We start from the raw sequence: 23,773 nt of genomic DNA, 5'->3' as shown, positions 1-23,773 counted from the left end.
GAAAGAAAGCAGAAACTAGAGAATATTGCCTCTCCTACCCTCAAAAATCCTCCAAACGCAGAGCAGACGAGATCTACCTTTAGGAAGGGGTGTCAGCCAGGAGGAAGGTTCAAGGCCACAGTTAGAAAGGAAGGAAACACAAGACCCTGTGGGGCAACAGCGAGTTCTTGGGTTGAGACAATAAATCTGTACAGAAATAGGGGTAGCTTGGGTAACAGCAAAGGTCAGGAGAGATGCCTATTCCATCCCTTCTGGAAGAGCTCATTCTTTGCCTTTACCTGTTTGCAATTGCATGTTCCTTGCTTTCCTTTATGTCGGCCACTCGCTTGCCATACCTGAGAATTGACACAAGCACAGAAGGGTTGGCCACACCTCCAGTTAGAGTCCTCGTCCCACCTTCCCAGTCCTCGGAGATTCCAAACTACAGTCTGCAGGAAGCATGGACAGCGCTCACCATCAGGATCTTTCTAAACACTACTTTTAACCCCAGCCTACTAATAAGAGACTCATGTCACTTCAGTTCAGTCAGTACAGTTGCTCAGTCACGTCCGAGTCCTTGCAACCCCGTGAACTGCAGCGCACCAGGCCTCCCTGTCCATCACCAACTGCCGGAGTCCACCCAAACCCATGTCCATTAAGTCGGTGATGCCATCCAATCATCTCATCTTCTGTCGTCCCCTTCTCCTCCTGCCCTCAATCTTTCCCAGCATCAGGGTCTTTTCAAATGAGTCAGCTCTTCACATCAGGTGGCCAAAATATTGGAGTTTCAGCTTCAACATCAGTCCTTCCAATGAACACCCAGGACTGATGTCCTTTAGTATGGACTAGTTGGATCTCCTTACAGTCCAAGGGACTCTCAAGAGTCTTCTCCAACACCACACTTCAAAAGCATCAATTCTTTGGCGCTCAGCTTTCTTTATAGTCCAACTCTCACATCCATACATGACTACTGGAAAAAACCATAGTCTTGACTAGACGGACCTTTGTTGGCAAAGTAATGTCTCTGCTTTTAAATATGCTGTCTAGGTTGGTCATAACTTTCCTTCCAAGGAATAAGTGTCTTTTAATTTCATGGTTGCAATCACCATCTGCAGTGATTTTGGAGCCCAAAAAAATAAAGTCTGTCACTGTTTCCATTGTTTCTCCATCTATTTGGCATCAAGTGATGGGACCAGATGCCATGATCTTCGTTTTCTGAATGTTGAGTTTTAAGCCAACTTTTTACTCTCCTCTTTCACTTTCATCAAAAGGCTCTTTAGTTCTTCTTCACTTTCTGCCATAAAGGTCATGTCATCTGCATATCTGAGGTTATTGATATTTCTCCTGGCAATCTTGATTCCAGCTTGTGCTTCATCCAGCCCAGCATTTCTCATGATGTACTCTGCACATAAGTTAAATAAGCAGGGTGACAATATACAGCCTTGACGTACTCATTTTCCTAGTTGGAACCAGTCTGTTGTTCCATGTCCAGTTCTAACTGTTGCTTCCTGACCAGCATATAGGTTTCTCAAGAGGGAGGTCAGGTGGTCTGGTATTCCCATCTCCTTCAGAATTTTCCACAGTTTATTGTGATCCACACAGTCAAAGGCTTTGGCATAGTCATGCCACTTAAAGATTATCTAGTTCTCATCATTATTTTTCAGATGAAGAAAATAATACCTAGGAAAGAAAAATGGCTTGCCCAAGGTCACATAGGGTTTAAATGAGGAAGTAGAGAATAGATTTCTTGTCCTGTGCTCCTGCCTTGACACCTTCAGGCTAAAGGACTTTTCCAGGTTTGAAGGCAATACAAAGAAGCAGTGCATCAATATGACACAGGCCCTGCTCTCAAGTAAAAGTAGTTATTCCAGCTGGGTCCCCTTCCCACCTCCTCTTAGAATTTAACTTCCTCAATTGTCCTTTGATCACTGTAATCCTCCACTCTCCCCACTGGTTTATTCTCTTCTCCCAACACGTCTCCCTAAGAATTAGGACCCTCGACTGACCCTGACCATCTACTGAACTCTGCCCATTCCCCTTATACCACCAATCTCCTCCAGAGACACCTTTATTCTTTTTCACCTCACCTTTCACTGACCCTTGAAGCCCATATGACCTCAGACAATAAACAAATTGCTCTCTTTAAGGTCACCATCAACTTCTGGATCACCACATTCAATGGCCTTTTCATTGTTCTTTGTTTATCTGCAATATCTGACTCTCTTAACCATATCTCTTTTTCTCTCCTAGTGGCCCATGCTCAAACATCCCACACCACTGTAGGCTCTGTGTTCTCTATGTCCCTTAGATCTGTTTTCTCTTGTCCTGCATCTGTTGCCACCATGTTAGTCGAATTTATTATAATCTTTCATTTCTCTTCTCCAGACCACCTCATTACTGAGCTTAGCACAGAATCAAAGAAATGTAGAGTAGGAAATCATAGTAATCAAATCAGGATTCAACTCCACAGCATTCCTGGTGGGTAGTCATTTCATCCTCTACCTGGTACGATGGAAAGCAAGAGGATTAAGAGTCAAAAAAATCTGGAATGATTTCCTAATTCCATCTGCTACTAACCGAGTGACCTTGAGACTGAGCCTCCATTTTCTCATTTGTAAAAGAAGATATTGGGACTTCCGTGGCAGTCTAGGGGTTAAGACTCCGCCCTTCTACTGCAGAGTCTAGATGCAGGTTCAATACCTGGTCAGGGAACTAAGATCCTGTATGCTGTGTGCCATGGCCAGAAAAAAAGAAAGACAATATTAATATATATGCCTGAGTATAAGTAATGTGCAGATCAAATTAGATCATTTATGTCAAAGAATTCCCTAAACAATAAGTCTTACATGTTACTGTTGTTCTGAATGATGGGAAACTAAATACCCTTCAAACATCCCTTCCAATCCCTAGAAGCAGGAATCATTAGAAAGTTTTTCTGCATGTCAGTATCAATTTACCTCCTGTAACTCCTAATTATTAATCTTAGATTTACTCTCTCAAACCTTGCAATGAGTTTTAATGATAATACTCAGTTGTTGAAAGTATGAGGAATAAGTATTCTCATAGACTGTTGATAATACATCTATTTGGAGGACAATTTGGCAAGAGGTATTAAAATTTGAAATATGCACATCCTTTAACCCAGAAAATCCACTTCTAAGAATTTACCCTATAGAAATGTTCACAAAGATACATGTCTAAAGATATGCATTACAACAGTATCTGTAAAGGCTTTTTTAAAAGTGGGTGAGAGGTATAGTTCAAATGTCCATCAATACTGGATTGGATTAATAAATTATGTTACAACCACATAAGGAAATACTATTTGACTCTTAAAAAGAATAAATGTCTATAGACTGATATGCAAAGATATACAAAATACAGTAAGTTTTTTTAAAAAACTTCACAATATAATGTAGAATATGGATCCATTGCTTTTTATCAATTGCTTATATAAGGCTAAAAATAAACACACCCCTCTATATGTTCATATATATTCACAAGCATCTAGAGGACATGCACCAAAATATTTGGGGACATGAGATTGTAGTCAACTCCCTCTTGGTATTTTTTACATTTCTGGTGTTAGTTTTGCAACTACAAAGATAATAAAGGTATTTGACCCCTTCCTTAATCCCTTACCTTCTTCTCATTATAACCCTGTCTCTATTCTTCCCTTCAAGGTCAAACTTCTTAAAAGAGTTACTTACTAAATTGCTCATCTCCTATTTGGTCCTAAACTCACTGCAATCCAGGTTTTGATCTCAATACTCAATTGAAGTTATCCATATGCAGGTCAGGAAGCAACAGAGAACTGGACGTGGAACAACAGATTGGTTCCAAATCGGGAAAGGACTACGTCAAGGCTGTATGTTGTCACCCTGCTTATTTAACTTATATGCAGAGTACATCATAAGAAATGCTGGGCTGAATGAAGCACAAGCTAGAATCCAGATTGCCGGGAGAAATATCAATAACCTCAGATATGCAGATGACACGACCTTTATGGCAGAAAGCGAAGAACTGGAGCCTCTTGAAAGTGAAAAAAGAGAGTGAAAAAGTTGGCTTAAAACTCAACATTCAAAAACTAAGATCATGGCATCTGGTCCCATCACTTCATGGGAAATAGATGGAGAAACGGTGGAAACAATGACAGACTTTATTTTGGGGGGCTCCAAAATCACTGCAGATGGTGACTGCAGCCATGAAATTAAAAGACACTTGCTCCTTGGAAGGAAAGTTATGACCAACCTAGACAGCATATTAAAAAGCAGAGATATTACTTTGCCAGCAAAAGTCCACCTTGTCAAAGCTATGGTTTTTCTAGTAGCCATGTATGGATGTGAGAGTTGGACTATAAAGAAAGCTGAGCACCCAAGAATTGATGCTTTTGAACTGTGGTGTTGGAGGATACTCTTGAGAGTCCCTTGGACTGCAAGGAGATCCAACCAGTCCACCCTAAAGGAAATCAGCCCTGAATATTCATTGGAAGGACTGATGCTGAAGCTGAAACTCCAATATTTTGGCCACCTGATGAGAAGAGCCAACTCACTGGAAAACACCCTGATGCTGGGAAAGATTGAAGGTGGGAGTAGAAGGGGATGACAGAGGATGAGATGGTTGGATGACATCACCAATGCGATGGACATGAGTTTGAGTAGGCTCCAGGAGTTGGTGATGTACAGGGAGGCCTGGCGTGCTGCAGTCCATGAGGCTGCAAAGAGTCAGACATGACTGAGTGACTGGACTGAACTGAACTGAACAAGAAGGGGACTAAGACCATCTTTACAAATATATTAAATAAACATTTTCCAGTTCTCATTTGACCTCTCAAACATAGATAATCAGTCCTTTCTTCTTGACATGTCTTCTTCCCTTGCCTCAGTTATTCCTCTCATTGATTTCTCTGCCTCTGCTGGCCCTTACATTTCAATGTCTCAGAGGTTCTATCCCAGTGTTTTCTCACTTCACACATTCTCTGTGAGTAATCTCACCTATGCCCGAGGCTTTGATCACCATTTTGCCAAACTTAATCTGAATCCAAATATCTCTCCTAAATTCCACAACCAAAAGGTAAAAGGTCTAACATACATTTATCTTCAGTGTTCTACAAATACTTCAAATTCAAGCTGCTCAAAACTGAATTCACAACCTTTTCCCACAAAATAGCTTTTATCATGTATTCTCTATCTTAAGGAATGCCAAGTATCCATTCCAGAAACTTTGACTTCATCCTCAGTTTCTCCTAATTCACTTCATTAACCTCTGCCTCTAGTTTTTTCCATCTGACTTCTTTTCTTCCCTGCAGCCAGAGTGACTTTTTCTAAAATGTAAATATGGTTGTGTCACTGCCCTGTTTAAAAATCATTCAATGACTCCCTATCCCTTTTAGAATAGGCTCAAATAGAATAGATGCCAGGGCATCCGAGGCCGCAACTTACCTCTCCAAGTTTGTCTTGACAACTTCTTCATTTCTGTAACCAGAGCTACATGAATTTCTTAGAAAATGCTATGCTCCCTCTTGCCTTGAAACCTTGACAGTTTCTCTGCCTAAAGTATCTTTCTCTGCCTTAAGCAACTTCCCTGCCTCTCCATCCATGCCCCCACAACTCCTACACACACACACACACATACACAATTCACTTGTTTAACTCTTCAGGTCTGTCCCCAGGTTTTGCTGGATCCTCCAAAGCCAGTCTAAAGCAGTTTGTGTTTATACATCCTAATCCCTTATGATATCACAACAGTTTATCTATTTTTCACTAATTTGCAAGCTCTGTGAGAGCAGAGATTCTGTCTTTGTTTAAAAGCACATAGACTGCATTACAACATACCAAGCACTTCTCTACATGCTTTATAAGTAGTTACTCTTTCATTCCTCCTAACAACCCTAGGAGGTAGGTCATAGGGAAGTACTATCATTTATAGATAAACAGCCCTGGCATAGAGAAGCTAAGTAACTTGCCCAAGATCACATAGTCAGGGCAGAGCTGGAATTCAAAGTCAGGTAATCTTGTTTCAGGGTCCATGATCTTAACCTCTATGCTAACTTATTAGTTACTCTATCGAGTGAAGTACTTAGTAAATAGTATGTATTCAATAAATATTTCTTTGATAATTAGAACTATGTCTTAATACCTATACTCGGGACACTCATGGAGACTAGAAAAGGATGTTAGGAGGGACTAAAAATCCCCAAAGATTAGCTTGGCTCTCAGGTCTCACCCTTTCAAACTGCTAAAGAGGTCCTCGGTGACTTTGTGCACCTGGAGCGCATCCTCCCGGATGAGGGTGATGTACAGGGAGCCCTGCAGACACAGCTTCCACAGCTTCTGGCAGTCAGCATTGGAGTTGAGGCACCCATGACAAAGAAGAAACCCAACTGCAGGTGTGTAAAACAGTGCAAAGGAGGACGTTTAGGGCTTGATCTCCATGTGACATGCTGCTGGGTCTAGTCCCACCTCAATCCACAAAAAACTTACTGACAATCCAACGCTCCATCACTTCCACGGACAGGTACTCACAGGCCATCTATGAGAAGGGAGGCAGAGATGCTTTAACAGCTATTTAACTTGGTCTAAAGACTAAGGCGGTCAAGACAAAGGCAATCAAGCTAGAATTTGAGTATCAAACACAACTCTTATCTTACCAGACTGGATCAGGATACTTTGATAAGCCAATACCTGGGAAAACTAGAAGTGGATTGAGGGGAAAATATATTTGAGAGGGGGAAAGGAACTTAAGCTAGAAGTCAGGACAAATGGTTTGACATAACTTCTCTTCAACAGTTCAGGAGAGTAATACTCAAAATCTTATGATTTCCCCCTCCCTTGGATTCTTTCACCATGTAAAATATAAATCACTTGTCTGGTGCTTCTCATACATCTTGTGCCATCAGTTCTATTTTTATGACCACATGGCCTATCTTCCTACTAGACGAGAAATTCTTTGCAGCAAGGACCTTGGGCCGATAGTAACTGAATAAAAACATTTGTTAATTAATTGACATCTATGCTAAAGTGCCTACTGGGCTAAATAGGTGCCTAATGACTCAGTTTCATCCATTAATTCATTCTGTGAATATTTATTAACTTCCTTCTATGGGCAGGCACATCCTAATCCTGATCCAAAGAAAAGCTTCAACCTAACCATGATTTTTTTAGCCACATAAGATGATCAACACAGAAGCATATCCTAGCAGAGGGCTAAAGCACTCTTAGGGCTGATATTTCCTGAAAGGAAGAAGTCTCTACAGAAATGACCTTGGAAAGAGCATGCTTCCACTGACAAGAAGAAAAGAGAACTCACAGTATCTGAATTAGCAGGGTTAATCATGGCTGAGGCTGTGCCAATAAGACTCAGAAGCTGGACACTGCGCCACTGCTCAGCTCCTTGGTTCCTTCGGACAAAGAGGCAATGCAAAGAGAGGAGGGCTTCACTCACAGCCTGTGAGGGGAAACAAACGAATCCTTAAAGTCAATGATGGGGACAACTTACTTCTGCCTGAGAAATCCTCCAGTCTCTCAAGAAACTTGCCTTTGTGTGAGGCCCAAACTCCTCTGTCAGCTTCTTCAGAGGGTGGTCATACTCCAAGACCATCTGACCCAGACGGGCAAAACTGGAGTCACTTGAAGAAAGCACAGGGAAAATGCTTACAGCCCTCCACTAAGCATGATGTAAACTCTCATGTTTGCATATAGGTTAAAGGTGTGTACATAAGCTGGTACTCTCCACCACCTACAAAGATACTAAACTGTAAATTACATATAAAGATAACCCACTCTAGGCCCTGGAATACTAAGACAGAATCACATGATTTGGGGCTGGTGCATGAAAGTTTCTTCCTTACAAGAAACTGAAACAGGGTTGAACACACGATAGATACTCTACAAATTTATGTTGATTAGTTATTGCTGGACCCAAATCTGTATACAGACCAAAAGTATATATATACGCACACACACATTCAAAGCAAATGTAAGTCACGTGCCTAGGTACTCATGCAGGCACGTAGGAATATACATCATACATAGCACAATGTTCAACAGCCCACTCTGATCTCTCTGGTCTTCACTTTTTTCAGCCTTTAAATGCTTTTATTTGCACTAACAGAAAGGCAAAGAACTGTACATAATCCAAAATCCATTTATATTTGGCTTCAAATGTATTATCATACATTACTTACCTCTAAAGGCTTTAACTTTACTAATATTATTCCTACTAATATTAAAAAATGTTTTCTTTGCTTTCTGCAATAACCTGAAAAGGAGAGTGGCAGCAGCCAGCCCAGGATTAAAAACTCACTAGAGATAATGCAGACTGGATAGCCCACTAGCAGATATTCAAGAGTTAACTGTATATAAAAGTGCACGTCTTAGTGTATGCCCTTGTAAGTATTCTAACTTGTTTTATTTTGCCTGTGTCATCATGTAGATTATAGATTCTCACATGAAAAAGCATGCCATCTACTTCCTTTGTATCCACTTCTACGTCATAGCAGCATGTATGAGATTCATCATCTTGTATACATCTCCTTAACTCACCTGTGTCCATGCAGCATCTCATGGGCACAGTTGAACATGCCAATGAGTACCCGTCGATCCTCAATCCGTGACAGAAGTAAAATAACTGAGGTGTAAGTCACTATCAAGTCCAGGTAACTCCGAGTGAAGTCAAAGTTGAGATTCTACAAGGGAAATACATAGAAACCCAAAAACGGCAAGGCCTGTTAAACTCGATTTCCCCAATCATTCCAGACAGTGCTAACCAGACTCTGGAAAGGTCTATTTAGAAGAAGAAATTGGGGACTTCCCTTGCAGCCCAGTGGCTAAGACTCTGAGCTCCCAGTGCAGGGGGTCTGAGTTCGATCCCTGGTCAGAGAACTAGACCCCACATGCCACAACTAAGACCTGGTATAGTCACATAAATAAATATATATATATTAGGGAAAAAAGAAGAAGAAGAAATGGACAAGACTGCAAATTCAGAAGAAAATGGGAACAAGTTCAGGGGCTTAAAATGAACTCAAAATATAAGAAGGCCAGGAAATTAGAGCTGACCTAATTAGGTGTTGGATTTTTACGTGAATTTTATATTTAAAAAAATCACAATACTGATCTGCTTAACATGTAAATGCACTTTAACTTCCACATTTTTACAGAAGTATAGTCCTGAATTAACAGCCATTCATTCATTATACAGTATATATTATATTATAGTCCTGGAAGAACAGCCATTCCTCTAGTCCCATCTCACCCGACATTGTTCCAACAGAGACCATTTCCATGGCTCTAGGATAGAAGAGAATTGCAAAGAATCTTACAATATCAAAATGGCACTGGCAGGCATCAATGGTGTTGAGAAGTTCATACACATGATCCTGGGGGTAGAATTGGAGATGAGAATCAGTGAAGAAGAAAGAGAAGATGACGTGTACTATCGGAATCTGAGGGAAAGGGTCTCTTCCTTGGAGATCCTAAGGAGCCACCGAATAACATACAGGAGGCTTCCTGAGTTCGGGAAGTTCCTCCTCCATAAGCTGTTGGTGGGCCCCTGGCAGGCTACCCTACCGGATGCCCATGTCTCCACAGGCACAGGTCCCTGTTACACTGTGCACACCTTTCCTCATCTTATTGTCCCAGTGCCCTCTTTCTCCACACACACACACACGCGCGCGCGCACGCACAAAAGGTTACAAAATGCAGGTTATCTGATCATTTGTTTCTAAAATACCAAAAACCAGGACCCCCCCTTTTTTTAATTGATCAATCTCAAAATCAGTCTGTTCTTTGATTCTATCTCCTATTCTCTTTAACAAATGGGAATACTACCAAACTTTCTACATGTTTCTACTTACTGATCACCTACCACAATATGTGCTAAGTACTTACTAGGTTATTTGCATATACTTCATTTAACCCTCATTCCAGTGTGAGAGGGATTCTTTTCTTTTCATACCTAATTTTGCCTAAATAATAAGCAGTTTTACTATGGATACTTCTCTCCTCCCTCACATCAGCACCCACTCTACATCCTGTCCAACCTTCAGGTAGACAAGTTTAACAACCTAGTGTGTCCTTTGTTAATTTTCACCCTATTTATATAATCCTGTGCAGGCAAGGAGAAACAAGAGAGAGGGTTTTTTTGAAAATCATTTGTGTTAAAAACTTGAGATAATGTTACACTCTTATTACCATTTTACTTTTTTTATTCAATCATACCTACTAAAAGTCCTCAAGTCTCTGGTAGAGCCCTAATGCACTTCTTTTTAATGGCGGCATAGTAGTCCATGATACGGCCAGTTCATTCCATCTTTTCCCAACTGATGCCCTAGTCACTGCACATAGATACTGTCAATTCTACTCAAGTTGAACTACTAGATCAAAGAGTATATATATTTTTATTTTTAAAACACATTGCCAAAAGATTTGGATAGGCTGTTTACAATTAAAAATATAAAAATGGTATGGCTCAGTCCCTTCACTGTTACCTGAAACTCATAACATTGTTAGCCTGCTATACCCCAACACAAAATTAAACGTTTAAATATATACATATAAATGACCAATAAGAACATGAAAAGATGTCCAATAATACTAATCATCAGGAAAATGCAAATTAAAATCACAAGAAGATACCACTACATACCCAGTGCAGTGCAGTGCTCAGTCATGTCTGACTCTTTGCAACCCCATGGACTACAACCTGCCAGGCTCCTCTGTCCATGGAATTTTCCAGGCAAGAAATACTGGAGTGGATTGCCATTTCCTCCTCCAGGGGATCTTCCTGGCCCAGGGATTGAACCTGCATCTCCTGCATTGGCAGGTAGATTCACACACCCATTAGAATGACTAAAATTCAGGAGTCCCCTGGAGGTCCAGTGGTTAGGACTTGGAACTTTAATTGCAGTGCCCCAGCTTCAATCCTGGTCAAGGAACTGAGATTCTGAAAGCCACTCAGCACAGCCAAAGAAACAAAGAATGACTAGGGACTTCGCTGGAAGTTCAGTGGTTAAGACTTTGCTCCTAATGCAAGGAGCATGAGTTCAATTCCTGGTCAGGGAACTAAGAGCCTACATGCCACACAGCACATGGCCATGAATGACATAAATAACTGAAAGCAAGTTTGATGAGAATTTGGAGCAACAGGAACACGATATATTGTGGATGGGAAGAGAAAATGGAACAATGACTTTGGAGAAGAGTTTGGCAGTTTCTTATAAAATTAAACATAAACATACCATGTGATTTAGCAATTCAACTTCTAGGTTATTTATCCAAGTGAAATGAAAAATATGTCCCCACAATTATTTGTACTCAAATGTTTATGGCAACTTATGCATACTGGCCAAAAACTGGAGACAATCCAGAAGTCCATCAACAGGGAAATGGATAAACACATTGTATCCATACAATGAAATAGTACTCAGCAAAAATAGGAAATGAATTGGAGGTATGTAAAACATAAACAAATCTTAAAAATATTATGCTGAGTGAAAGAAGCCAGACACAAAGGAAAACATGGTGTATAGATCCTAATTACATGTATGAACCTCTAAAAAAGAAAAATCTAATCTGGAATGTAGATCAGTGGTTGCCTGGGGACAGGATAAATTGGGATTGACTAAGGATAAAAAGGTGCAGGGAAGCTTTGTGTTGATGAAAATTATCCATATTTTATGTTGGCTGTTACACAGGTGTATACATTTGTCAAATTTATTAAATGTATGAGAACTTCCCCAAAAGGCTGTATCTAAATTTACATACAGGGAAACTGAGGCTGAGAGCAGTTAAGAAACTCACCACAGATCACAAAGCTAGTAAGGACCAGAATTAGAATCCAGAGCCCACGATATTCTGTCTGTACTACGTGACCTCAAGACCTCTGTCAGGTCTATGCTGCCTCCTTTGCTGGGAGGGCCAGTCTACAATTCCTTGCTGCAACCAAATTCCCAAGGGATAATATAACTGAGGTTTGCTTCCAGCCACTCACACAACCAATGTCACTACCCAGATTTTATACTGTAAAGATAGAATCAGAAAGGAATAGATTTACCATCTGTTGGCCTATTACCCTATTATACACTAAACACTGTGTTAAGTGTTTTCAATGTGTTGTCTAATTTAATTTTTACAAATACCCCATGTAGTAAATCTTACTTCCCATTTTACAGATAAAGAAACTGGGATTCAAAAAGTTTCTTACCAAAGTCATATAGTTTATAAGTGATAAAGCTGAGAGCTGAAACCAGGTCTGTCTGATTCAGAGCCTACCTACTTCACAACACACAATACCTGTATCTCTATTTCCCTACCAGCCCTGAATGAGCTGTACTAAACTCCTTGGGCTCAGAAGTTTACCACTGCAGCAACCAGAAGGTATCTTTTGGACTCCTAGTGAAAAATGTTTTTATATGCTTCCAGCATTCTTCTACTGTCTCCACCAGTGCCTACCTTCTTCCTAACCATTACTCTCAATTCCAAATGAATAACCTCTGATCTGACCCTTCTTCAGAACTTACGATCTTCTGTGTGCCCCCTTCTATCTTCATTGCATGATCTGATGACCAGCCTGGATTAGCTCCCTAGGACACCCAAGGCAGGGCTCCATACTCTTGTACTAGCTGAAAAAATACTGTAATACCATTACAAACTTACATGGCTCAAATGACTAAAATTTGTATTATTTCTTGAATATATAAATAATGTGTTCATTGTAGAAAAATCAGAAAATACAAACATAACTTTAACTCATTTTTAAAACCACTCATAATCTCACCATACAAAGAAGTTCTAACCCTCTTCATATGCATTTTTGTCTATGTAAATATACATTTTAGGGATATCTCCTCTGTTAAGCTACATTGTAATTTGCTTTTACACTAAAGAACATGTGAAGAGCATTTTTCCCATGCTAAGTAATATAAATATGTATCATCTTTAGCAGCTGTATAATATTCACTTATAGACACATACTCTGGGCTTTTAATTAAGCCTCTAGTTATTGAACATATCAATCATCAAGTTGTCATTATCATAAATAATGCAATAGAAATGCAAGAGAGTACATTCTTATACATATACCTTAGCACTTCTGATTGTCTCCTTGAGATAAATTTCTAGAACTAGAATTATTACATTTAAAAATATATATATTTTTTTTAAAATATATTTTCTAAGACTTTTAAAACATCATATCAGGTTGCCCTTCAAAAACAAAGCACTAAATATTTTTTTACAGTTTATGGCTACAAAATAGTGCATATTCATTGTTTAGAACTCAAATAAAATATCATCCATATATTATGCTATCAAACATTATTAATAATTAGATAAGCTCAAATTGAGAGAAATTCTGAAAAATAATTAGTCTGAACCCTTCAGAAAAGTCAGTGGCAGAAAAGACAAAATAAGACTGGGAATTATTCTAGATTAAAGACTAAAGAGACATGACAACTGAGATATAACATCATGAATTCAATGTATGATCCTTGAGAAAAGTAGAGGAATGTGATTATGGGCTCTAACTATAACATTGTAGCAATTTTACATTTCCTGAGTACAATAGCTGCATTAAGGTTATGTAAGAAAATATTCTTGTTCTTAGCAGATGTATGCTAAAGTATTTATGGAGAGAAATGTCATGGTGCCTGCAACTCAAATGGTTCAAGGGAAAAAAAAAAGATAAGCAAACATGGCAAAATATTAAAAATCAGGAGATCCAGGGGGAATATAGACAATATTCATTGTACTGTTCTTGAAATTTTTTAGTAGATTTGTAATAAAATTTGGGGGAAAAAATACTTAAAATTTTAACTCAAAGAATACAAAAATATATAATGTAATAAATTAAAGCCAATCATAATAATCCAGCTCCAAAGTCAGGTATTTTTAACAGCTTAGTGTATAATATCCCAAATCTCTCCTACATATATAATAACACTATGTGTATATAAATTTATGTATCTTTTAAAACAAAAATAACACTGTATCATACAGTATTCTATAACTCACTTTCGCTTAACAATACAACTTAGACATCCTTCCATATCAATACATCTGATATTTTAAAGAAACAATAATAAGGAACATACATGAACATCCAAACACTGGGTACTTGGGCTAGAGAGAGCTCACCCGAAATTCCATAACATCCACAAATGACTGGTAGTAGTTGGTAAGGTATCGAATTATCTCAGATTTTTCCCGATGCACTGGTCCTAAATGTTGCTGAAAGAAACAAAGTAAGAAGACAAGTGATCAAAGCAACACAAGAGAATAGGGGTTAAAACACCCTTAAAGAGGGTTAAAATATGCAGACAGGGGAAGTTGGAAAATCTCCAAATTCTGAAGTTTCGGAGAGAACATTCCCTATCTAGGCAGGATGGTTGCATGTAATCCTGACTAGATATAGAGTCTAAATGAGAGGAAATTTCAAGGTCTCTTTCAGCCAAATGGTTTACTATTCATATCTAAGTCAAAAGTAGCTGAATGAGAAGATGTCGTAAGTAAGATGGTAAGAAATCTAGGGGTAACAGGTAATAAGGGAGAAGTAAGGCATATGCCACTAGATGCATAACTCTAAGGCAATAAACAAGAAAACACTGAGTGGGAAACGGGAGCAACAATAAAATATATGCAACTGCTGCATCAATAGAGCTGTCCTCAGTAAGAGCAAAGTGTTCTTGTGAATAGGGTCAGTGTTTTGCTCCAGCTTACCCTTAGGAGAATCTCATCTTATCTCAGAAATCTCAAGACTACCACAACCTGAAGCCCTGTGGTTTAGCTTAGGAAAACTAAAAAAAAAAAGGCCACTCCATCCTCTGGCAAATTCAAAGAGAGGCCATCAAAAGACAGCTTGAACCATTCAAGCACAGTTATTTTGGAGAAAGGACAGAAGAGGGACACGTCTTACCGTGCTGTTTCGGACATCTATGTTGGGAAATTTCTTGTTGATGTACTTGAGAGATGATTCCATGGACTTTTCCAGTAAGAAAGGGGGCTTGGATTTGGGGTCTGAACAAGTCTGCACAGATAAATAACATTATGGTTATCAATCCTTTCTTCTGTTCCTCGGAAACATACCTCTTCCCACATTGTGCATTCTTACACAATCTCTCTTAGGGAAAGGGGATCTGAGTACTAATTATAAAAGGATAAGAGTAGGTCAGGAAAAAGTTCCAGGACATTAAGCCAACCATCAGAAGAGCTAAATAACCTGGGCATCTCATCTTGCTGGATAAAGCTTAACGTCTGCTTGGGCCTGACACAAAGAGGAAGCTCTCTCCACCCCTCAGCCGAAGCCGGAAGGAGTGAGAAAAGCAGCTAGCTGCTCAGGAGTTAGACTTCGTGGAAGAATTAGTGTCATAATTATGTCCATTATATAAGCATCTCATCCCAAGGGCATTTATAGTAGGCATGGAGATGAAACTGTGTCCCAGTGATTTGTTTTACTATGAAATGCACCGAGGTCCCCCCCTCAAATCCCCCATTTTCTGTCCCAGAAACCCCACTCCCACCCATCTTTATTTCTTAACTTCACTAGGCCCAGCACTAGCCCACCTCTTGTCACCAGCTTCTCCCAATTCCACAGTTCCTATTCTAAACACACATATATAAGACCACAGTGAGACCTGTCTCAGACTCGAAGTAACTCAAAGGTAGTTACTCTTTTTTTTTTAACCCAAATGTCTTATCTATTTTTTTCCTTTCAGGGAAAGTATTTCCATTTAAAAACTTTTGCCAGACACCCAACTCGATTTCTTCAGAGTGTGGGGCCAGCACTAAACAATAAGACCCAGAATTCTAGACCCAGACTTTTATCCAGGCGACTCGGAGCACAATTATTTCCCATCCCACCATTACCCCCAGCAGAAGGCAGACGTTCTCTTTGGGGTGAGAATCATACTCAAAAAGGCGGAAGCCCTGAAGACAAGCCTCCCCTTCTGCCTCCCAGCACCAGCTGTCCTATATAATCTGAGGGACTGAAGGCCAGAGAAAAGAGAAGGGAGTCTAACAGCTGGACCTGCCGGTCTCAGGGGTCCCCGCCCTACTGCTGCTGGAATAGTTAGTGCTAGTCCAGTTGCCCACACTTACCTTCTTGATGTTATACATCCGGATGAGGACCCCCTGACCTCGATCATTCAGGATAGTGAGCTTCTCTGCTAATTTATGCTGGTATGCAGAAGTCAAAGACATGATGGCCACTGAGAGACAGGAGCATCTAGACAGCAATGCCTGACCTCCCCAAACACTTTCAGCTAGGGTGGTGACACCCTCTGGGCGGAGGCACCCAGCCTGGTTGGTGCGCTGGTCTTCCTGTTACCTCTACAATTGGCTCCAGGCTGAAAGTAGTCATTACGCCTCATAGGCCCTCAGAATCTTCTGTACTTCCTCTTGCACACTCAGCAGGGGAGACTTCCTCTTTCTAGCTCTGCAGTATTTTTGGTAAGACTGTGAAATGAGTGGGGTGGGGGAGAGGGGCAGGCTTTCAAGGCTCTTCATAGTCTGGCACCAACCTTTTGAGCCTTAGCCTTCCACTAGTGTCCTATAAGGGGCTTCCCAGGTGGCTCAATGGTAAAGAATCTGCCTGCCAATGCAGGAGACTCGGATTCAATTCCTGGGTTGGGAAGATCCCCTAGAGAAGGAAATGGCAACCCACTCCAGTATTCTTGCCTGGGACATCCCACAGACAGAGGAGCCCAGTGAGCTATAGTCCATGGGGTCGAAAAAGAGTCGGATATCACTTAGCAACTACACAACAACAATGTCCTATATAAAGCTCCACAGCAGACAAACAAGTAGCAACTACCCGAGTCCCATCCACCTTTATACTTTCCCTCTTCTATATCCCCATCAAGAATGCCTGGGCTTCCCAAGCGGCACTAGTGGTAAGGACCCAGCATCCCAATGCAAGAGACATAAGAAATGCAGTTTCGATTCCTGGGTTGGGAAGATCCCTCAGAGAAAGGAATGGCAACCCACTCTAGTATTCTTGCCTGGGAAATCCCATGGACAGAGGAACCTGGTGGGCTACAGTCTACAGGGTCGCAAAGAGTCAGACACCACTGAAGTGACTTAGCACACATACACACACGCAAGAATGCCTGTTATTCTCTCCTGCACCTTAGGACTATCCACCTGTCAGGGCCCAGATTAAATCCCAACTCCTCCAAACTACCCTATTCAATATCAAACGTTATATATAACATGTATTCCTTGTTTTATTGTTAAGTGTATGTCTTATCTCCCCAACTACATCATAAGTTCCTTAATGACAGGAATTCCATCTGATACTCCTTCACATCCCTCATAATGCCCTAGCATAGTGATTCTCAAAGGGTGGTCACATTAGCATCACCTAAAAACTTATCAGACATGCAAATTCTCAGGTCCTAACCCAGACCTTGGAGAAGGCAATGGCAACCCAGTCCAGTATTCTTGCCTGGAGAATTCCATGGACAGGGGAACCTGGCAGACTACAGTCTATGGGGGTCACAGAGAGTCAGACACGACTGAGCAACTAACACACCCACCCCAGACCTACTAAATCCAAAGCAGGGGTAGGGTCCAGCACTCTGTTTTAACAAGCCCTCCAGGTTAACTTCAATGTTCTCTCAGGTTTGAGAATCACCACTTAAGTACAATGATTCTTAAGAGTACTTAAGAAAGATCAATCCCTGTCTCCTGAGATTCAGGATTGGTAGGTCTACAGTGGGGTCTGGAAGTCTGAGTTGACAAGTACCCTAGGAGGTTCTGGTGCAAATGGTCCATTGGACACATGTTAAGAAACACTGATCTAGACCACCTCTTAGACACAGTAGCCATTCAATAAATATGCTGATTTATTTGCTGAATTATTAAGACTAAATTAGGGGCTTCCCTGGCAGTTCCACAGTTGAGAATCCACCTTGCAGTGCATGGGACACCCATTTGATCCCTGATCCAGATTCAGTGTGATGCAAAGCGACTAAGCCCATGCGCCACGACTACTGAGCCCAAGGGCCTAGAACCAGTGCTCCGCAACAAGAGAAGTCACTGAGACACAGAAGCCTGAGCACCGCAACTAGAGTAAGTAGTAGCCCCCACTTGCCACAACTAGAAACGCCCGCACGGAGCAACAAAGACCCAGTGCTGCCAAAAAATAAAATCTATTTTATTAAAAAAATAATAATGCAATAAATGTCATGAAAAAAGACTAAACTGGGAAACAGGTCCCCTGAAGAAGAATGAAATTAACTGAGATTAATGAGGGAAAATTAATGACAGACTTTAAATCTTAGAAGACTAGATAAATTTTAGCACTAAGATATTCTTGCCATTCCAAGTTAGGCCTTATCAAGAAAATCAGCTCCCTTTCAAGTTTCTTTCATAGCAGAAAGCAGAATGTCCTCAGAAAATTCTAAATCAAACAGAATTGTCTTCATATCTACCTCCTTTCCAAAACCTTTTCAAAGAAACCAGAAGACGGAATAAAATTTCAAGTATCTCTAAGGTAGGCTTTGCATTTTCAGAATGTAGAATCTGCCTTCTAGTTTATTTACTGCAATTGAGTCCCTAGAAGGCTATGGGCCTAGAGGAAGGTGATAGTGGCCCCAGGTATCTGAATCACTTGCTGTTACCAAAGAAACTCAGTTTCTCTAAAGAGATCCGTGAGGTTTCTATTGGTCTTTCACCCTGATGGAGGAGAATAAAGGGCAGGCAGAAAGACACCAATACCTAGGGAGCTGAACAGCAGTATAACAGCCCCAGCCTCCCTATAGGTTAATATAGTTCCTATTGGATCTTTCTCACTTGCATTTCTTTTTTTTTTAATGTATTCATTTTGGCTGCACTGGGTCTTCACTGCTGCACGCAGGCTTTCCCTAGTTGCAGCGAGCGGAGTCTACTCTTTACTGCAGTGCACAGACTTCCCATGGCAGTGGTTCCTCTGGCTGCCAAATATAGGCTTTAGGTGTGTGGGCCTCAGTGGTTGTGACTCGGGATCTAGAGCACAGGCTCAATTGTGGTGCACGGGCTTAGCTGCTTTGCAGCGTGTGGAATCTTCCCAGACCAGGGATCCAACGGGTGTCCCCTGTACTGGCAGGCAGAGTCTCGTTTACTGTACCACCGGGGAAGTCCTCGCACTTGCATTTCTTATCCTCATCTAAAAATGTTATTGAAGACCCTCCATGCCAAGCTAATCTTGTATTCCGCTGTCCCCTAGTATGTCCTAACTTAATGGAGACCGAGTTCTCAGTCTATTTCAGTGTCCTATGCTCATTTTTCATTTCTGCCTTTCCTGTTTATCTATGCTTTCCCTCTTGCTAAACTGAATTCCTAGTCAGTCTTCTGGAGCTAACACAAACAATCCAAAGTCCAGCCCTTGTTGAACTCCTACAGCACTTGGCCTACATCACATATTTTACACCTAAATTAGTTTTCACCTTTTAATTGCCTATTTTGTATTATACTGCCACCTCGGATGAACTGTAAGACTGCTAGACCCTGGAGACACTTACATGACTGTACTTGACATATGGGAAAAGTCTACACTGTGGCATCAGACAGAAATTTGAGCTCAAAGTAACTGAGTACAATGGACCGAGCCTTAGGACTAGGATCCCAGGTTCTGGAGCCAGGTAATTTGAGTTCACGTTCCAACTCTATCACTTAGCAGCTCTGATCCAGGGTCCCTGAGTGCAAAATGGAGATGATATTGATAATAGTTCCTACTTCTTGGGTGTATTGTGTGTATTAAATAAGTTAGTGCATGTAAAGTGATGACTTGGTTATTTACTATGTATCAGGTCCTTCAAGTGCTTGACAAATATTACATCAAATAATATTAATAATGATACTCAAACACTGGTTTTGTAACTTTGGGCTATCTGTCACCACTGAGTTGGTTTCCTAATCTGTACAATGGCAGCAGCCCCTCACACAACTGCACAAGTAATTGTACAACATGGCATATGTGCATATTTGGCTCAAAACCTGGTAGCTGGATTAGGAAGACCAAATATAAATGTTTTTAACATGGAGTGAGCTTATGTTGCTGTCTGCAGAATTCTATTTTGCACCCACTAAAGAAAAAGGCCAGGTTTAAAGGTGAGACTAATCATGCCAACAGGTAATCTTTAATGCAACTCACTGGAAGCATTATGTGGCAGTTTCTGCTGGAAACTGGTGGCACACTTTGAAGGGTAGTTTAATTACCCCAGAGCACAGCCTAGTAACCCTGGCTACAAATCAGAATTCCCCGTGGAACTCTTTTAAAGCCACAGTTAGCCAGATCCCATTCATGAAGATTCCAATCCAATAGTTCTGGGGTGGGGTCAAAAGCTCTGTCACTTTAAAACCACTCAGTGATTCTCATGCACACACGACTGGGATGGAGAATCACTTCTCAAGATTTAACTATGACATCAAAAACTTTGAAACCTCTGAGAAACCACAATGGGAGTTTCTCAGAGGGAGAAGAGGAATTGGGTAGCTCGAACAGAAATTTGCTTCACATCACCTGACTGAAGGGGCCTGTGCTTTCCCTCTTGTCAAACTTCAGCTATCTGCCTTGTTTTGCCTTACAGAAGGGTTTTCCTCTTCAAGTCACGCTGTCCTTTGGATTTTTGAGAGACACTGTTTTAAGAATGAGGTAGGTCTAAAGAGCCTTTAGACTACGTTTAAGTGTCAAGCTAGCATCAAGATTGGAATGTTTGCTGAGTCTGACATGCGCTAAACCAAATGGCCTCCATCATAGTGTTGGTCTCTCTCTGTGGGATATTCAGCTATCAATAATTAGGTGAGCGATAAATGGCAGCCCACTTCAGTATTCTTGCCTGGAGAATCCCATGGACAGAGGAGGGTGGTAGGCTACAGTCCATGGGGTTGCAAAGAGTCAGACACGACTGAGCAACTTCACTTTCCTTTCCTTTCCCAGGCCACCAATTCTCCAGGCCCATTCTGAAGCACTCTTTGTTCATTAAGACCAGCCTTATCAGTCCAGTTAAACTTCAAACTTTTCTCGGCTGCTAAAAATAACGGTTTGGCAGGGGCTCTGTATCAACCTAGAGGGGTGGGATGGGGAGGGAGATGAGAGGGAGGTTCAAAAGGGAGGGGATATATATATACCTATGGCTGAGTCATGTTGAGGTTTGACAGAAAACAACAAAATTCTGTAAAGAAGTTATCCTTCTATTAAAAATAAATTAATTTAAAAAATAAGGGTTTGGGTTATCTGACAACTACATTCAAGTATTAAAGCTCTTTTCCATATTCTTAAAGAATCTAAAGACAGCTATATAATACTGGACTATATATACTGCAGCCTTTACACTCAGGGAGCCAATGCACCTCACAATTAGTTTTCATGGCTCTAATATAATCATTAATATGCACTGTAAGCTTTAAAAAAAAAAAACAAAAAACCTTGCCTTGGGTTCCTGAAAGGTACCTGAGTTTAACCTGAGTTTAAATCCCTAGACTTAATCACCTAAATGCTCTCAGGAAAATCTGACATTTAACAGTCTAGCTCTGTGCTCTTTACCTATGCCCTAGGCATGATGCAAAGTAGAAATGAAATGGGCTATTCTAGGCACTTTTCTATCCCTACTGCTTATACCACTCTGCCTTGATCTTTCTCCGCACCAGCCCCCCTAATCAGACTATGCTGTTTCTGCTTTGCAGAAATCTCAGCTGTAGCTGTTGCCTGGAAACTTGGGAGTCCTTGAAGTGCATGTCTGAGTTGCTAAAGACAGCTAGCCATAAGGGAAAGTAGGCCTCCTATTGGCAGTAAAATGCACCAGATTTGAGACAGTGTATTCTTAGTTCGCTTCTAGGAGTCTTCATGTGTTAATACCTACGACTTTAGAGATTTCACACTGGCGTTTCTCATATAAAGTAGCCTGAACCTAAACATGGTAATGTTCTTTCTTCCAAATCCTGCTCCCCAAAAGTGGTTAGGCTAACCTATCTGACAAGTAGTATCTATGTCTGGAAAAGAGCTTCATTCAGACAGATTTGGTGGAGAGATGGAAGAGAGCAGTGCTGAACGGTAAAGGAACCAGCTGCCCCAGCCCTGCTTTCTCCAGGACTTTCTAGCTTACAGTGTTAAACTTCATTTTACCCAATACTGTGAGTTTTCTAAGAATCCTGCCAGTTTAGTTAATACTCTATTGAAAGGTAAAAAGAAAAATTATTTAAAACAAGTTATATAATATGTGTACAAATATTAATTTTTGGCCTTTCAAGGCATATAAGAAGTGAATTTGTCCTGTAATCCTGTTATCTAACTAGCTAGGCTAGGGCTTATGTTATCCAAAACTGTCATAGGTAAGACTTGAGATACTCATATCATTTACACCACTCTTTTTCTGAGAACAGAAAATAGACTTATGTCAAGATTACCTGATCTTAAATATCAGTATTTTCTTTACCAACCCATGCTTCCTGCTCTTCAGGCGTCACGGAGTCAGAAGCCTTGAAAGTATGTCCTTATGACCCAAACCACAGGGTGTCAGCCAGCAGGTTACAGTGGCACCTGGCATCATGCAGAAAGGTAAGTTTCCCTGATAACCATTAAGTCAATGCAGGGAGAAAAATAAACTCAGAATATAAAAGATTAAAGACTTTGTTGTTTTTTTTTTAAAGAACAAACTTACCTGAAAGTTCTTAACGTTGGAACATGATACATCTTCAGCATTTTCAGAAAAGAATGGAGGGTGGAATTCAGGCAAAACCTTAATGCCATTTAATAAGAACTTCTTCCTTTTAGAAAAATCCAAAGATAGCTAAAAAGATGGCTAACTGAAAATATAATGCTTGTCATGTGGTTCCAACCAAAAGGCTCAAAGAACATGAGGCTAACTGTGTCAATAGGACTGCTACAGATGATGTTAAGTTTTCTATTTGGAGTGGAGTTTTCTATTTTTTAAGTGGAGGTGCAGTTGAGTTCTATTATCCTCCCCCAACCCTCCATATTTCATAGCTATGGAAACCTTAGGCAAATGAGGAATGAAAAACAGAAGTTTCCACTCTGCTTCTGTAACTTCTGTCCGCTATATTTCAGACAGCCTTTTAATCTTCCAAAGGTTATTATTTCTCCAAGTTCAGAACCAAATGAAAAATTTCTAAAGTTGCCAATCAGATTCCTGACCCTGATGTCTGGAACACAAGTAAGCAAAGTGAGACAGTGAGCACAAAGTAAAGGCTTGGACTCTAAGTCCTCTGTAGCCAATAAGTACAGCAGCCTTGCAGTAATTAAGTCTTAATACTCCTCCCACAAAATCCTTCACCAAAGCAATCAAAAGAGTAAATTTGAGAATTTCATCTGTCTCTAGAGAGGCAACCCAGTAAAAAGGAGTCTAATTAAATCTAATAATTATATTCACATACAGGAATTAACAGATTCTTACCTATACCAAGTCACTTTCCATAGAAAAAAATTACTGGTAAAAACTGAAACTTGTAATCTAAAAGATTAGGATTTATCCTAACTCGAAGGATATCTTTTCTCTAAGATGCAGCATGTTATATTGGAGAACTCACTAGCTTTTCAAGTCAGACCTAGGTTCATCTATCTGCTCTGGCCTTAAGGAAAGTTGCTGCTCAAACACATCTTCCTCATCTATAAAAGGAATAATATCTACCTCATAAGGTACAATTTGTGCTTGTTCAGTCGCTTCAGTCGTGTCCGACTCTTGGACTGCAGCCCGCCAAGCTCCTCTATCCATGGAATTCTCCAGGCAAGAATACTGGAGTGGGCTGCTATGCTCTCCTCCAAGGGATCTTCCTGACCCAGGGATCAAACCCACATCTCC

At 40.5% G+C, this 23,773-nt stretch overlaps 1 protein-coding gene across 1 annotated transcript in view; it reads right to left on the bottom strand.

The window, feature by feature from the left end:
* The window catches only part of NCKAP1L (NCK-associated protein 1-like), a 44,262-nt gene extending 28,009 nt beyond the window's left edge, over window positions 1–16,253 (bottom strand). Inside the window, exons 1-10 of the mRNA XM_010857985.1 lie at window positions 16,074–16,253; window positions 14,893–15,003; window positions 14,115–14,207; window positions 9,302–9,358; window positions 8,523–8,665; window positions 7,516–7,606; window positions 7,288–7,425; window positions 6,462–6,510; window positions 6,205–6,361; window positions 279–335 (exon numbers count right to left, since the gene is read on the bottom strand). Coding sequence (XP_010856287.1) covers window positions 279–335; window positions 6,205–6,361; window positions 6,462–6,510; window positions 7,288–7,425; window positions 7,516–7,606; window positions 8,523–8,665; window positions 9,302–9,358; window positions 14,115–14,207; window positions 14,893–15,003; window positions 16,074–16,175 — 998 coding nt within the window. The 5' untranslated portion in view covers window positions 16,176–16,253. The remainder of the gene's footprint in view (window positions 1–278; window positions 336–6,204; window positions 6,362–6,461; window positions 6,511–7,287; window positions 7,426–7,515; window positions 7,607–8,522; window positions 8,666–9,301; window positions 9,359–14,114; window positions 14,208–14,892; window positions 15,004–16,073) is intronic.
* Window positions 16,254–23,773: the final 7,520 nt, after the last annotated feature.

This window comes from Bison bison, unplaced genomic scaffold (genome assembly GCF_000754665.1).
Source record: "Bison bison bison isolate TAMUID 2011002044 unplaced genomic scaffold, Bison_UMD1.0 scf7180017864383, whole genome shotgun sequence".
In the NCBI taxonomy this organism is placed as follows: Eukaryota; Metazoa; Chordata; class Mammalia; order Artiodactyla; family Bovidae; genus Bison; species Bison bison.
This window is presented reverse-complemented; position numbering and strand designations above follow the sequence as displayed.